The sequence below is a fragment of the Myotis yumanensis genome, unplaced genomic scaffold, assembly GCF_028538775.1.
Source record: "Myotis yumanensis isolate MYYU_CA2020_CCGP unplaced genomic scaffold, mMyoYum1.0.hap1 SCAF_22, whole genome shotgun sequence".
Taxonomy (NCBI): domain Eukaryota; kingdom Metazoa; phylum Chordata; class Mammalia; order Chiroptera; family Vespertilionidae; genus Myotis; species Myotis yumanensis.
Window position 1 is genome coordinate 15,175,972 of NW_027223773.1, and position 14,512 is coordinate 15,190,483.

Below are 14,512 nucleotides of genomic sequence, written 5' to 3' on the forward strand. Positions count from 1 at the left end.
GAGAGGAAGGGAGAGGGGGAGAGAGACAGAAACATCGATGACGAGAGAGAAGCACAGATCGGCTGCCTCCTGCATGCCCCCTATTGGAGATCGAGCCCGCAACCTGGGCATGTGCCCTGACCAGGAATCAAACCGTGACCTCCTGGTTCATGGGCCGACGCTCAACCATTGAGCCACGTTGGTCGGGCTCTGGTCCCCTTTTATCCCCATATCAACTCCACGAACAAGGCTGTGTCATCTCCATTTTACAGATGGGGAAACTGAGGCTTCAGAGATCAAATACCTTGACCTGGGGAGTAAATGGGAAGCGGGGATTCGAATCCAGAAATTGCCTGGTTTCTAAACCGATTCTGTCTTCCTACCTGGGAGTGTGTGGGGGGCACAGGGCTTGTGTTCTCTTGGCCCAGGTCCCAGGGGTGGGGCCAAGCTCTGGCCGCCCAGACCCTCAGCCAGCCCGGGAGTGTGTGTGTGTGTGTGTGTGTGTAGGGGGGACCCTGAACCGGGAGCCCTCTGACCCTCAGGCACTGTGTGTCTCAGGCTCTGTGACCTCAGGGAAGCACAAGCCTGCAGCCCTCTGTCCCCTCAGCCCTGGGACAGAGACTCACAGTCACCATCACCCCTCCCCCACCCACCGCAGCAGCCACAGCGACAAGGTCACCTGCCGCTCACCTGGCTCATGGCCTCCCACAGAAAACCCAGTGTGCCGGACTGACCTGCAGACCCTGAGCGACAGGCGAATGAATGATGACTCTGACACACGGTCTGTGAAAGAGAGGCTAAGGGGCTGCCTGGCTAAAGGGACCCGGCAGCCCTGTTTGCCTGCCTCCGTAGGCTTTTATTGCAGCAACAGCTTGAACTAAAATTAACCCCTAGACACAATCAGCCGGGCAAGCATCCTTGAGAAAACACATGCATCTGCAGCGTCTTTCAAACAAGGATGTCTGAAGTCTAAACATTGAGATTCCAGTGAACACCCAGGGCTCAGGCTCATTTGGAAAAGTCAAGGCAGCGGCTGCCGCCTTTGGCAAGGTCCCCCAGAGGCCCCTGACCTTTCAGGGAATCCTCCTTACAGACCTTCCAACCAAGCCCTGTGCTTCCCACACCAGCGCATCCCAGCTCTCACAAACACCCAGAACAGCGGGCGTGTCTCTCCTGCGTGGCCGGCCTGCTCCTGGCACTCAGGGCCCCCCCACTCAGCCTGAGGGGACGCCTTCCGCAGAGAAGTGCGGTGAAAGGACAGAACGGGACTGATAGCTGTGTCCCTAACTCCTCTTCCAAGAAAAAGCCATAGAATGTATGTTACTCAGCCTGCCCTTATCTCAGCCAATGGGAAAGCAAGAAAAACAAACCCAAGGCCAAAAGTATGCTAGCCACCCCCTGTCTTTGTGTAACCAGACCCTAACTGCACCCTGCCCTTGCGTCATTAGCCCCCGGCCCTCAACCAACCGGAATCGGCCAAATCAGTGGTCCGAGTGAGCCCTCACCCCCCGACCCCAAGCCCTATAAAATCTTTGTTCTTTCCAGACTCGGGCTCTCTCGCATCCAGTAATGGAGGCAGAGAGGGACCAAGCTCAGCTTGAATAAAGGCTCTATGCTTTTGCATCGGACTCGGCGCTCCCTGGTGGATCTATGGGGGGTCTTGAAATCTGGGCATAACATGCAGAGGGAATAGCAGATGACCCCGGGCAGGGGGTCACTCAGCAGATGTGAGGGTGGCAGGGTTTTCATAAAAGCAAAAGATTATAAATAGTCCGATAGCATGCTGTCAACAAGAACAAGGTAAAAAGAGAAGGGGCTCCCTGAGTAGGTGCCGGTCTCAGCCAGCTTGGGCTGCCCTACGGACACCCTGACCGGGCGGCTGGACACAGACATGCAGCTCTCCTTCCGCGGCTGGAGGCCAAGGTCAAGCTCTGCAGGGTCTGGCCTCTGGGGGGCTCTTCCCGGCTGGCAGGTGACCACCTTCTCAGAGTGTGTGTGTGTGTGTGTGTGTGTGTGTCTGTGTGTGTGTGTGTGTGTGAGGGGGAGGGGGGGAGGCACTCTGGCATCTCTTCCTCACTAGGGCCCCGTCATGATGGCCTCAGCCTTTCTGGGGTCCTCACGGGCCCCTTCTCCAAACACCATCGCATGGGGTTAGGGATTGGGGGGTGGGGGGCACAGGCACTCAGCCACAGCAGTGCCCCTCTTGCTAACTAACTTCACGCACTGTTTCCAACCCTACCCTCCGCCTGTACCCCCGCACTTGTGAGTAAAGCAGGTGGGGGCCAGGGGGCGGGGTGCCATGCTCATCCCTGGTTTTCAATGTGGCGACGTGTCCTTGGGTTGTTTTAAAAATAGTTTCTGCAAATCATGGGCTGAGAGAGCGTGCTGCCACCAGCAGCCCCGCGCTAGTTCAATAGGGCAAAGGCCCAGTTTTAGTCACGCTTCTGCGAACACGTGTGGGGAGAGCGAGTGACAGGGTCCCCATCGGGGGAGGCCGCCCCCTTCTGGACGGCCATGTGCATTACAAGGCACCTGAAGTCATTCACCTTGCAGGTCTGGGAGCCTCATTGCCCAGGGAGCCTCCTCCCCCATCCCCTTCCCCCCACCCCCCCCACCCCCGTCCCTGATGCCCAGGGGGCGACAGCCCCTTCCTCTGGTCACTGGTCCCAGCCCAGCCACACCTTTGCCCTGACGAGCTGCTGAGACGGTGAACTGCACTGATCAATGTTCAGATCTTGCCAGTCACCCCCCCCAGGGGCACCCTCCTGTGTCCTGGATGCAGAGGGGCCCTGGGTCCGAGGAGCCCTTCGCTGTGGTCGTGGCTCTGCAGCTCTCGTGTTGGACAGATTGCGCACAGGACTGTGTATAGAACCACAAAGGGGTGAATTTCAACATGTAAACGTGTCTCAAAAAACCTAACTGAAAAGGTAACTGCTCTTCAGCGTGGAGTTAAAGGCCTGAGACGTCCCCTAGGGCACCGAGGCGTCTGGGAGTGATTCCGTTTGCGCTCCTCTTGCCCGCGTCACCACCGTTCATGCTCCGGTCGGCACCAGCTCCCGGAGGCGTGATGCACGTGCATTCTTACTCCTCCTTCCACACGGTTGTCACTTGCAGAAACCAGGCGTTGTGTCCGCTCTGTGAGTCCCGGTGTCGCTGGGAGGGTGTTTTGTAGACGGGATCCAAGTCCGCCTCCCAGGCCGGGTCCCGGCCAGGGCAGCAGATGAGGCCGCGCCCTGCGGTCACTGTTCCTCACACCCTGGGCCTTGGCGCACACGCGTTTCCCACTCTAAGATGTTCCCAGACTCGCCCCCCAATGACCTGGGCCCCAGACTCCGGGCTGCCGAGGGGCCTCCTCGAACCATGCCTCTCGGGTCTCACACGGAGAACAAAGCCCGGGCCCGGCCAGGCGGCTCGGTGGGTTAGAGCGTCATCCCCATGCGCCAAGGTTGCGGGTGTGCTCCCAGTGAGGGCGCGTGCAAGCACCAGCCAGTGAAGGCATGAGTGGGACGACGCAGCATGTCCCTCCCTCCCTCCCTCCCCTCAAACCAATAAACTTTGTTTAGAAGCCTGTGGGTGAGATGCTTTTGCTGGAGTTTCGAGTCGTTTTGGAAATCCCGGTCAGGCTACCAAAGCACCCTGAGACGGGACTGGGCTGTTCATCGTCTCCCGTGTTTGCTCTCTTCCTCTCTGCCCAACGCCTCTCGGCCCGAGGGGACGTCTGGGGGCTCCCGGGCCTGCTGCCTGGGCTTCTTTGCGTGGCGAGTCCCCAGCCCTTCAGAGAAGCAGGAAGCCGAGGGAACAGCCTGCCTCTGTCCTAGAGAGGATTCTGCACGTGTTTCCCATGTCAGGTGGGAGGTGGGAGGTGGGAGGTGGGAGGTGGGGAGAGGGGCCAGGTGCAGGTGCCCTTCATACAGGTGAGTGACCTGCTGCTACTGCTCCTCCCGGCAGGTGAGCCAGCTGAGCTCCCGGGACAGCCAGGGGGCAGGGGGAGAATACAAACCTCCCAGGAGGCGGCGACGGGGGCTTCGTGTCAGAAACCTGGTTCCCTGAGAAGGGCCCGTGGGCCTGGCTGGTACGGGGGCTTCGCAGGCTGGACGGACAGCAGGCCCCAGGCTGAGGGCGAGAATCCGAGAATTCCCGGGGGCTTCGGAACACCACACTCAGGTTCCGTTCTCACGAGGGCTCGAAGGAGATGCAAACGTAGGGACTGAGATCCAGGCCCCGCCTCCCCGGCCCCCAGGAGCCGGCTAAGTGCCGCCAGCTGCGCAGCCTCGCCCGGCGTCCACGGCTCTGCCTGGCCTCGAGGTCGGGGGGACGGGAGAAGATGGGCGCGTGTCTGTAAGCCCCACTGGAACCTTTCTATTCACACTTTTAATTGAGATCATTGTGCATGTGTCAGCCACGCTTTTTAAATGCTGTTCTCCAATATTCTTGGTCACAGGAGAGGTCAGGTGGGGTGGGAAGGTGGGAGGACGGGGTGGAAGGGATAAAATCGTGTCACATGTAAGTGCCACATCCGTCACTCGTCCCACGTGGAAGACAGTTACACGTGTGCCCAGGCCTGGCGTGTGCATGTGTGCATGTGCACACGGGTCACAGACGAGAGCCCCGGTGTGGGTCTCACTGTGAACTTGGTCGGTGGGGAGACGGTGAAGACCGAGGGAGTCAGAGGAGGCTTTGGGGGCAGAGACTCAGTGAGAACTTTGCTGTTATTGTAGTTAGTGAGAGAAGCTCATCCTGAACGAGTTTTTGGAAAGAAAGAAAGAAGAAAGAAGGAAGGAAGGGAGGGAGGGAGGGAGGGAGAAGAAGGAAAAAGAAAGGAAGGAAGGAAGGAAGGAAGGAAGGAAGGAAGGAAGGAAGGAAAAAAGAAAGAAAAAGAAGACAAAGATAGGGACGGAGGGAGGCGCATGGGTGGCTTGTGCACTGAACTGGGGCGGGTGAGGTGGCCGTGGCCGTGGTCATGGAGCCACGGGAGTGACTCTCGCTCCATGGCTCTCTCCGCTGTCTCTGTGTCGTGTCTCACTGCAGCCTCCTGTTTCCACGAGGCGGGCCTTGGTCCTGGGCAGCGCAGGCCTCCGCACTGCAGCCTCGGGCCAGGGAGCAAGCAGCTGTCCCCAGTCTGCAGCTAGAAGGCTCTCAGCAAAGCCCCCGCCCTGCAGGTTGCTCTGCGAGAGGGCCCTGCTATTGGCCTGGGTGGGGGGCGGGGCTATGATTGGCAGGCACCCCCAGAATCACAGGGAAGCAGGGGAGGACCTGGCACTGGGACAGGGTGTGAGAAGAACCAACAAGGGCATGGTTTTGTCTGACCCTGGACTTGAGCTGGGCCGGGGCTCACATGAGGCCACAGTGAGGGGCAGGGCCTTTCCCTGGGGTGAGAGTCGCCCCCAGCGTGCCCAGAGCTGATGTGCCCGCTGCTCTGATGCATCGATCAGACACTGTCTGTCGCCCGCCACCCGCCACGGTGCCGGATGACGCCCTGGGTGTGAGGAGCAGTGAGCACCCTTCCATGTGACCATCAGAGTCAGTTACTGGATTTCACCTGTGAGATGCCTCTGTCTGGCGAGAGCGCTGTGAACTCTGATCTGTTCTAATGGACTTGGTTCCCTTCCTCCACGAGTGTGAGAGCTGCTAGGTCTTCACCCAGTTTCTACAGATGTTGGCTGGCCCGACTGCTGAGCGTCAACCTATGAGCCAGGAGGTCACGGTTTGATTCCCCGTCAGGGCACATGCCCGGGTTGCGGGCTCCATCCCCAGTGTGGGGTGTGCAGGAGGCAGCCAATCAATGGTTCTCTCTCGTTGTTGATGTTTCTATCTCTCTCTCCCTCTCCCTTCACCTGAGAACTCAATAAAAACATATTTTTAAACGAAGAAGCCGAAGGTGTTGGCTGGGCCGTGGACTGTGCCCTGCCGATTCCCTCCAAGGGAGCACCGGGCCAGCCAGTCCCTGGTTGTAGCTGAACCTCTAGCTCCGAGTTCCAGACACTCTCTCCTTGCTCTTATTGATGTGGGAGGCCTTGCCATGCGCACGTCCGCACGTCTGCCTCACCAACCCCTCGCACAATCAAGACAAGGCCGTGAGTTTCATCTGCACACGTCTTCTTGGTAAACCCAGGCGGGGCCCAGAGACCAACTTAACGTGTAAATTTCCGGCTGCAAAGGGATCAGATTATCAAAGATATGGCCCTGGGAGGAGGAATTGTAGAGCCTCCCAGGAGAAGAGGAGTGTGGGTGAGAAGGTCTGAGGAAGGCGAAGCCGCCCCGGGGAAGGGCGACCTTCAGGACGGAAAGGGTGACCTTCAGGACGGAAAGGCCGCCGACAGCCAATGCAGCCGAGAGAGAGAGGCGCCTTGGGGAGCCAGTCCGCGATCCGTTCGCTTATGAACCTGAGAGCACGCAGGTTGGAGAAGCCACCAACAAGGTCACATGGTGTTTATTACATAGAAAAGAGGGGAAGGGAGAAAAGGTTTCCAAAGCCATTTTCCAGGATTTAAAAAACCACGAACTTGGACTACCAGATGTGTCATGCTTTACATACTAAGAACAGGAACGCGTGTGAGTATAGAAATATGTACATGGAGATATGTACAAAGGCTTTGCCGTCTTACGTGGTATTTTCATTACATGTACAGTAATGGTGCTCGAGTTACGAATGTCAAAGCTGGCGGCGCTGAAGAAACTGGAGCCCCACTGGGCGCCGTGGAGACGCCAGCCCCGGGGGCAGGTCGCGGGCTTGTCCGGAGGCCCCGGGAGCGTGAGGCTGTGCGCAGGGCCCGGCTGCGCGGCTGGGACCAGGGCACGTCGGAAGCTTCCCTCCATCCCTGACATCAGAGTTCCTTTCTCTCTTGGAACCAAAACGGCTCCAGTCACTGGGGTGCTGGACCCCCTGGGGGCTGGACCCCGGAAGCTGGTGGGGCCGCTCCCAGTGGTCTGGGTAGGAGTGAGTGGAGGAAGCCTGGGAGGTCGGTGAGCGCGTGTTGTCAGAAAAGGAGAGAAATGCACAGCGACTGACGTCACGGAGAACAGGCCCAAACAAAGCCAGTCACGGTGTCAAAACACTGCAGTTCACAACACAACGCTCACCCGTGTGTGCACAGAGCCAGGCTTGTGTGTGTGTTTAAAATTAGAAAGAAAAAAAGAAAGTAAGAAAGAGAGGAAGGAAGGAAGAGACGGTGGCACCGTTTACAGCAGCATGGACTTAGCCTGTGAGCAGGGCGCCCGCCCGTCACAGCCGCCACCCCTCTCCCTGCCGGTCACGGACCCGGCACCAGCACAGAACATGGGGTGGCCGTGACCGTCCTCCTCCTCCTCTCCTCACTGGTCCCCACACGGGGAAGATGGGGGGCGGGCGTTGGGGGAGCAGAAAAGGCCTCAGGGGAGAGGCTGTCTGCAGCGCACGATGAGCCCAGAAGGCGGCCCCTGTCCCCTCCTCTGGGAGCCTCGCCTCCCACTGAGCCACGCAGTGCACAGTGCGTGGGGGTGAGCCCAGCGCGGGGAGGGGGCTGAGCCCTGGCCTGGGGAGGAGGGAGCCCCGACCAGGTGCTGGAGAGAGGAGACGGCACATCTGGGCCCCAGGGGGCTGACGGGGCAAAAGTGCCACCGCCCAGGCTGGAAGGAGACTCCTGGACGAGGCGAGGCCCCTTGGACAGGAAAACCCCACCTGAGCCTCCAGTGGCCCGTCCTGCCGTCTCCCAGCACGCAGAGGGCTGTGGGCGTGCACGTGCATGTGTGTGCATGTGCAAGTGTGTGCAGTGTGCGTGTGCACGTGTGTGTGCAGTGCACATGTGTGTGCAGTGCGCGTGTGTGCAGTGTGCGTGTGCGTGTGCGCGCGCGCACGTGTGTGCAGTGTGCGTGTGTGCACGCGCACGTGTGTGCAGTGTGCGTGTGTGCCCAGCATGTGCGTGTGCACATGTGTGCAGTGTGTGCATGTGCAGTGTACGTGTGTGCAGTGCGTGTGTGCAGTGTGTGCGTGCACGTGTGTGCAGTGTGCGTGTGTACCCAGTGTGTGTGCAGTTGTGCGCACATGTGTGCAGTGCATGTGTGTGTGCAGTGTACGTGTGTGCATGTGTGTGCAGTGTATGCGTGTGCAAGTGTGTGCAGTGTGCGTGCGTGCACGTGTGTGCAGTGTGCGTGTGTGTGCAGTGCGTGCGTGTCTGTGCTGCGGCCCACTGAAGGGTGGGTGTGCGGAGGGCCAATGGGGAGTCGGGCCCGCCGGGGTGGCTGGCATTTTGGCGAATCCAGGCAGGAGAGAGGGGGAGGGGCTGGGACAGATTCCACAGCGAAATCAAAGCGAGACACAACGTGTACCAGGAACTTAGACACGTACCAGTGGGACCAAGTGGGCGGGGTCAGGAGGGGGGAGTGGAATTGGGGCCGGTGTTTCCGTTTTACCAGAAAGTCCCGGAGGCAGGGTCCAGCCTGAGTCCACGAGGCCAGGAGAGGACACACCCCTCCCCCTGCTCCTCCCCCTCCCCTCCCCCTGTCCCTCCCCCCCTCCTCTCCCCTCCCAGCCCTTTGCCCTGACAGAAATGGGGAAACAATGGCTGCCCAGGCCCCTCCTTGTTCCCGGTCTACAGATGGCTAAACTGAGGCCGGAGCCGTGGGAGAGACCGAGGGCACCGAGCCAGGAACTCACACCCAGGCGGGAGGGCGCTCAGGGGCTCCTGTCTCACGGGCTTTAGGGCGGGTTCCTGAGCGTCTGACCAGGAGCTTCCACCGCCGGGACCCCACCCCCACGGACAGGACCCCACCCCCACCGCCAGGACCACACCCCCATCGCAGGGATCCCACCCCCACCGCCGGGACCACACCCCCATCGCAGGGATCCCACCCCCACCGCCGGGACCACACCCCCATCACAGGGATCCCACCCCCACCGCCGGGACCACACCCCCATCGCAGGGATCCCACCCCCACCGCCAGGACCCCACCCCCACGGACAGGACCCCATCCCCACCGCCGGGACCCCACCCCCACCGCCGGGACCCCACCCCCACGGCCGGGACCCCACCCCCACCGCCGGGACCACACCCCCATCGCAGGGATCCCACCCCCACCGCCGGGACCACACCCCCATCGCAGGGATCCCACCCCCGGGACCACACCCCCATCGCAGGGATCCCACCCCCACCGCCGGGACCACACCCCCATCACAGGGATCCCAGCCCCACCACCAGGACCACACCCCCACGGACGGGACCCCACCCCCACCGCCGGGACCCCACCCCCACGAACAGGACCCCATCCCCACGGACGGGACCCCACCCCCACCGCAGGGACCACACCCCCACCGCCAGGACCACACCCCCACGGACAGGACCTCACCCCCACGGACAGGACCTCACCCTGCTTTAGCAGCGCTCCTCCAGCCCTGCGGCCTGGCTCAGTGGTCGAGCATCGACCTATGAACCAGGAGGTCAGGGTTCGGTTCCGGTCAGGGCACATGCCGGGTTGTGGGCTCGATCCCCATGGGGGGCGTACAGGAGGCAGCCGATCCATGATTCTCTCATCATTGATGTTTCTCTCTCCCTCCCGCTCCCTTCCTCTCTGACATCAGTCATGCACGCGCGCACACTCACACACACACACACACACACACTCACACACACACACACACACACACTTTCAAACGCTCCTCCTCCACCGCCAGCCCCTCTGCGGAAAGCCCTCCAAACAGCAGAGCAAGAGGGATAATAACAGCACTAACGGTGGTGACAACGGCCTGAGTCCCCGAAGCCCAGGGCCCAGCTCCCCCCAGGCTCTTCTCGGGTCGGACCCTCCTGGCTCAGCCGGCCCGAGGAGCCGGATCTGGGCGCAGCTGACGCGCCCTCACCACTCCCCCCCCCCACCCCCCCCCCCACCCCCCGCACCGTAGGCGGTGACGGCCCCTCCGCAGGGACCCTGCCCCCGGCCTGACCTTAAGTTCCCGTCAGCAGCCTCCGTCCACACCCACAGGCCGTCCCCCCGCAGGGCTCACTCCTGCGCCAGGTCCCCCCTCGGCCCAGGACGCCCCCTCTGACCAGCGCCACAGCCAGGTCCCGGGAGTATCTCTTACGATGGAGCTCTCTGCACCCCGGTGACCCCCGAACACCCAAGGCCAGGGAGTGTCCTGGGGGCTCCGACTGATGACAGGCCCACCTGAGGGAGCCCTGTGCGTGCTGGGCCATCGGCCGGCCCAGGGCTGGGTGTCCACCCAGCACGCGGGCGAGAGCCCTCCGTCCACTGGCTGGTGTGAGCTCCGGCCCCGACAGCCTGCGGCCACCGCTCCTTCTCTAATGAGGCCGCGATGCCCAGGCCGCAGCTGATCAGATGGCGCTCCCGGAGCAGATCCGCCCACATGGCATCCTCACAGCGCCCCGCTCAGAAGACCTGGGGGTCCACCCTCCAGTTACCTGAACAGGGGCTCCCCCTGAGCCTAAAGCCTCCTCAGGTTTGGAGACGCCTCTGCGCTAAGTCACTCCACACAGCACTCGTGGTGACACCTGTCACTCAAAAAGAACCCCACCTGCGCCTGGACTGTGTCACTAAACATGCAGCATAATAGCTGTCTCTCCTCTACCCTCAGCCCCAGCCCAGCCCCAGCTCCTCCACCACCGCCCCCCCCCCCCCCCGTAGGGGTGCCCCCCCCAGACCCGTCACCACTCCGGGGAGCCACAGACTGGGTGAGGGCTGTGGGCGGAGGGCGCTGGGCCATGTGGTCACTTCGCCAGTGGAGGCTGTTTGATCTGATTCCAGGGGAGGCCCTGAGCGTAGACAGCCAGCAGCCAGCAGCTCCCTGCTCGGCCTGGAGGATGCGAAAGGGTCTCCTTTCTGATCAAACCCTCGCTGGTCCCACCGGAAAAGCACAGAGGCACATGGAAGCCCGAAGAGGCCTGGGTTGGTGTCAGGAGACAGGAGGGAGGAGATAAAGAGGGCCCAGGGGTTCAGAAGGCAACCCTGCCCCAGGCAGCCATGGCGAGATACTCCTCAAAACTACAGGGTCGGGGGCGGGGGGCAGAGATCAAGCCAGGAGCAGAGAACTGGGGGGGGGGGGGAGCAAAGGGGGGGAAGGGAAGGGAGGAGTGGCTGGAGGGGATGCCAGGGAGCTGTCCGGCCAGAGGGACCCGAGGCCGCTTCCCAGCAGGACTGTAACTGAGACGCCCAGGGGATGGGGTGGGGGGACCACTGCCCCAGGTGGGGGGTTAAGAGCGGAGACTATGCAAACAGTGGCCCCGAAGGGGCTCACGGAGGAGCCAGGGGCCTGACCAGCTGTGGCCCAGCATCCCATCCAGACAGGTCACTGCCCGGTCCTGGCCGGATTCTGGCTGAGCCCCTGACGACAGGAAAAGCCCCCCGCCCCCCCCCCCCCCAAGAGGGACACACCCAGCTGCACAGAGGCCAGTGGGCTGGCAGCCGGCAGGGGCCAGGGCGCACTTGAGTGAGTCATGTGTTAGACGGACAGTGAACACAGACACGTGAGTGTCCGCCTCCTCACTAGCATTGCAGAGGTCTTCCTCCTCCTTCCATTGGATCCGTGACCCCAGAGGCCTGGACAACTTCCACGGGATCTGCTACATCACGAGGCCCCCCCCCAGGGCCCATCGGCTCTTGGCCCCAGAGGCACCCGTGTCACCTGTGTGATGGAGGAGAGCTGTTCCAGGCCCGGGCTGTTAGGACATGTAGGTTACACGCCTCCTGCTCCCCTCGGACCCAACATTCCTGAATCAGAGACCCAGCCCCTCCAGTGATCAGGAGAAGGACTGGGGGCCAGGAGCGGTGTTAAGTGAAATGGGGAAGGTGCTTGGCTGTGCGCACTCAGACCGGGTGGCAATTCTGTGGGCGACCGTCTGACCCCAGCAGTTTGCCCAGGCGCGGGGCCCCTGCATCCTTCTCAGGGAAACAGGTCACAACACACGCAGGCCCGCAGGTTTCTGAGGCGAAGAGCTGGGGTGCGAGCGGGAGGGCAGGGCCAGTCACACCGGGGGGATCCGTGTGTCCCCTGCCACCAAAGCTGAGGGCACCACAGCCTGTCCACTCCGCTGGAGTCCGTCCCTTCTCTCTCCGCCTGGTGCTGCTCCCAGGAGGCCACTCGCAGGCACTGGGGACCCAGAGGCAGCGTCCACCACAGTCCTGCCAGTGGGAGCCGCTGCTGCCTGGACGGGCCCTGCTTCCTGGCGGCGTGCCCTTGCCCTGGGCGAGGCGAGGGGGTGGGTGTGGGGGCACACTCCAGCCTCTGTCCGCATCCGTCTCTACCCCCGCCCCCCACCCCGGGGATAGGGGGGCTCTGGGTGCCGCGACCACAGGGCTTTCGGAGCGGGGAGGGGCTGGCAGCCCTCAGAGCTGCAGAGAAGAGCAGATGTGTTTCCAAAATAAATAATCGCTTTAAATCCTCCCTTTCCTCCAAACCAGGAAACAGCAGAGACAGCCTGGGAGGTCCTGGTGCTGCCGGGCGGCCCTCATGGGGCCCCCCTGGGACTCTCGGGGTTCCAGGCTCACAGCTGCTGTGGGATGCCCTGCTCCTTGTAGCCTGCAAGGAAGAAGCAGAGGAGAGGGTGAGGCACCCACCTCCTTCAGGATTTCTCCCGGAGCCGCCCAGACGAGGATCTGCTCCTGAGACCTTAGTCACATGGCCCACAGGGTCCAACTGTCCCCAAGGGCGTTGGCTTTTTCATGGGAATCAAAGGGGTGAATGGAAACAGTGGAGCTTGGGGTTTACTGGGGACATGGGAGGAGGGACGTGTGTAGGGGGGGGAGGGCGGGGCTGGGAGGTGATCCACGCCCCCTGAGCCCACACCCCTGCACACAAGCATCCCCCTCAGGCTGGCCTGGCATGAAGGTGCCCGGGAGAAGGTGCCAGACAGGCTCCCCCAAGTGATGGGCGCCTGGTACGTGTGGGTTTAGGAGGAAGGAAGACAGCACACAGGAGGGAGTGAGCATGCGTGTCTTCAGCTGGACATCGGGGGCACAGGCAAAGGTGACTGAGGGTTTGGAGCCTTTAGAACATTTGGTGATAATTATGAGGCCACGGGAAACACTGACCACATCGGTATTAGAGATTTTCTGCTTGTTTATTTGGGTATAAAAGGGTACTGTGGTTGTGTTTTTTAAAAAAGGATACCTACTGAAATATTTAAGGATAAAATTGTGAGTCTTGAATTTTGAGTGGTTACCCGCTATTAGCTGGTGACTCAGCCCAAAGAGGACCTTTGGTGGACTTAACTTTTTTTCCTCTTTATTTATCCATTTATTCATCTATTTTGGGTGCTGAGAAATCCAGGGCTGGGGGTGGGGGCGATGCAGGGAGTAACTGATGAAACAAGAGCAGCCGTGAGCTGACAGTTGTTGGGCCTCAGGCACTCACTGGACTAGGCCTTTATGTTTGTTTATGTTTCAACATTTTCCAAAATAAAAAGCTAAAAATAGAAGCCACTTGACCAGCTAAAAGAGGGGACGAGTGGGGCATTGTTGGGGGTGGGGGGAGGCAGCCCAGGCCCGAGGCTGGCACCCACCAACAGACTCACCTTGGGAAACTTGGAGAACACAGGATGTGAGGCAGCACGAGGAAGGAAAGGAAAAGAAAAAGAGAAAGGAGTCTGAAAACAGGGGGCAGAGGGGCTGCTGAAATACAAAACGGGGAGGATGCTCAGGCCCAGGCAATGGAGCGGGGTGGGCTCACGGTGGCCGGTGGCCGGCCATGCCGCCCGCGGTGGCCCCGTGAGGCTGCGGGCACCGCGAGGGCCCCCCCTCCCCAGGAGTCCTGCCCCGTGAGGCACTGCCAAGAAGCCCTCTCCAGGCCCCTCCTCCCTCCACAGCTCAGCCCCGCCCCCTCTGCTGCTCGCCTCCTGCCCCTCACTCTCTTGTACCCCAACACCTGTCTGCCTGGAGGTGAATCCTGGGTGGACCTGAGCAGGGTCAGCTGCAGAACAGGTCTGACCACAAGAATCCAAAGGCACTGAAGTGCCACGCCCGTCCCGGCTCGGCTGCGTCTGAGCCCTGTGGGTCGCCTTGTATAAACAGGAGCCACACATAAAATCTAATGCCCGGAAGGCAAGCTGATTTTATCTTGCAAACGTCTTGGATCAATTGGTAGTGACTGCCTGAAGCTCCCATCGTGAGATTGTTCAGCAGAAAGTGTAGCAATTGATTGGTAATGTCTGCCATGGGCAAGGCAGTAGAGAGAAGTGACTGTAAAATTACCAAGTAGTTATTGACCCATGACCAAGACAGGCTGTTGTTCCCTGTTATTTGCTTATTGTTAATATAGAGTAGAGTCTTAGCAGGCTTGGCTCAGTGAATAGAGCATTGATCTGCAGACTGAAAGGTCCCAGGTTCAATTCGATTCTGGTCAAGAGCACATGCCTGGGTTGGGGGCTCGATCCCCAGTGTGGGGCATGCAGGAGGCAGCCAATCAATGATTCTCTATCATCATTGATGTTTCTATCTCTCTCTACTTCTCCCTTCCTCTCTGAAATCAATAATATATGATCTACACTAATAAAAGAAAAACATGCAAATTGGTGTCACTCCGCTACACTCACCAGCCAATCAGATGAGTATG

The 14,512-nt window shown here is 60.7% G+C and overlaps 1 protein-coding gene across 1 annotated transcript in view; it reads right to left on the reverse strand.

Moving 5' to 3' along the window:
* Positions 1 to 10,600: 10,600 nt before the first annotated feature.
* The window catches only part of STUM (stum, mechanosensory transduction mediator homolog), a 46,547-nt gene continuing 42,635 nt past the window's right edge, over positions 10,601 to 14,512 (reverse strand). Inside the window, exon 3 of the mRNA XM_070401101.1 lies at positions 10,601 to 12,481. Within this exon, the coding sequence (XP_070257202.1) occupies positions 12,447 to 12,481 (35 nt within the window). The 3' untranslated portion in view covers positions 10,601 to 12,446. The remainder of the gene's footprint in view (positions 12,482 to 14,512) is intronic.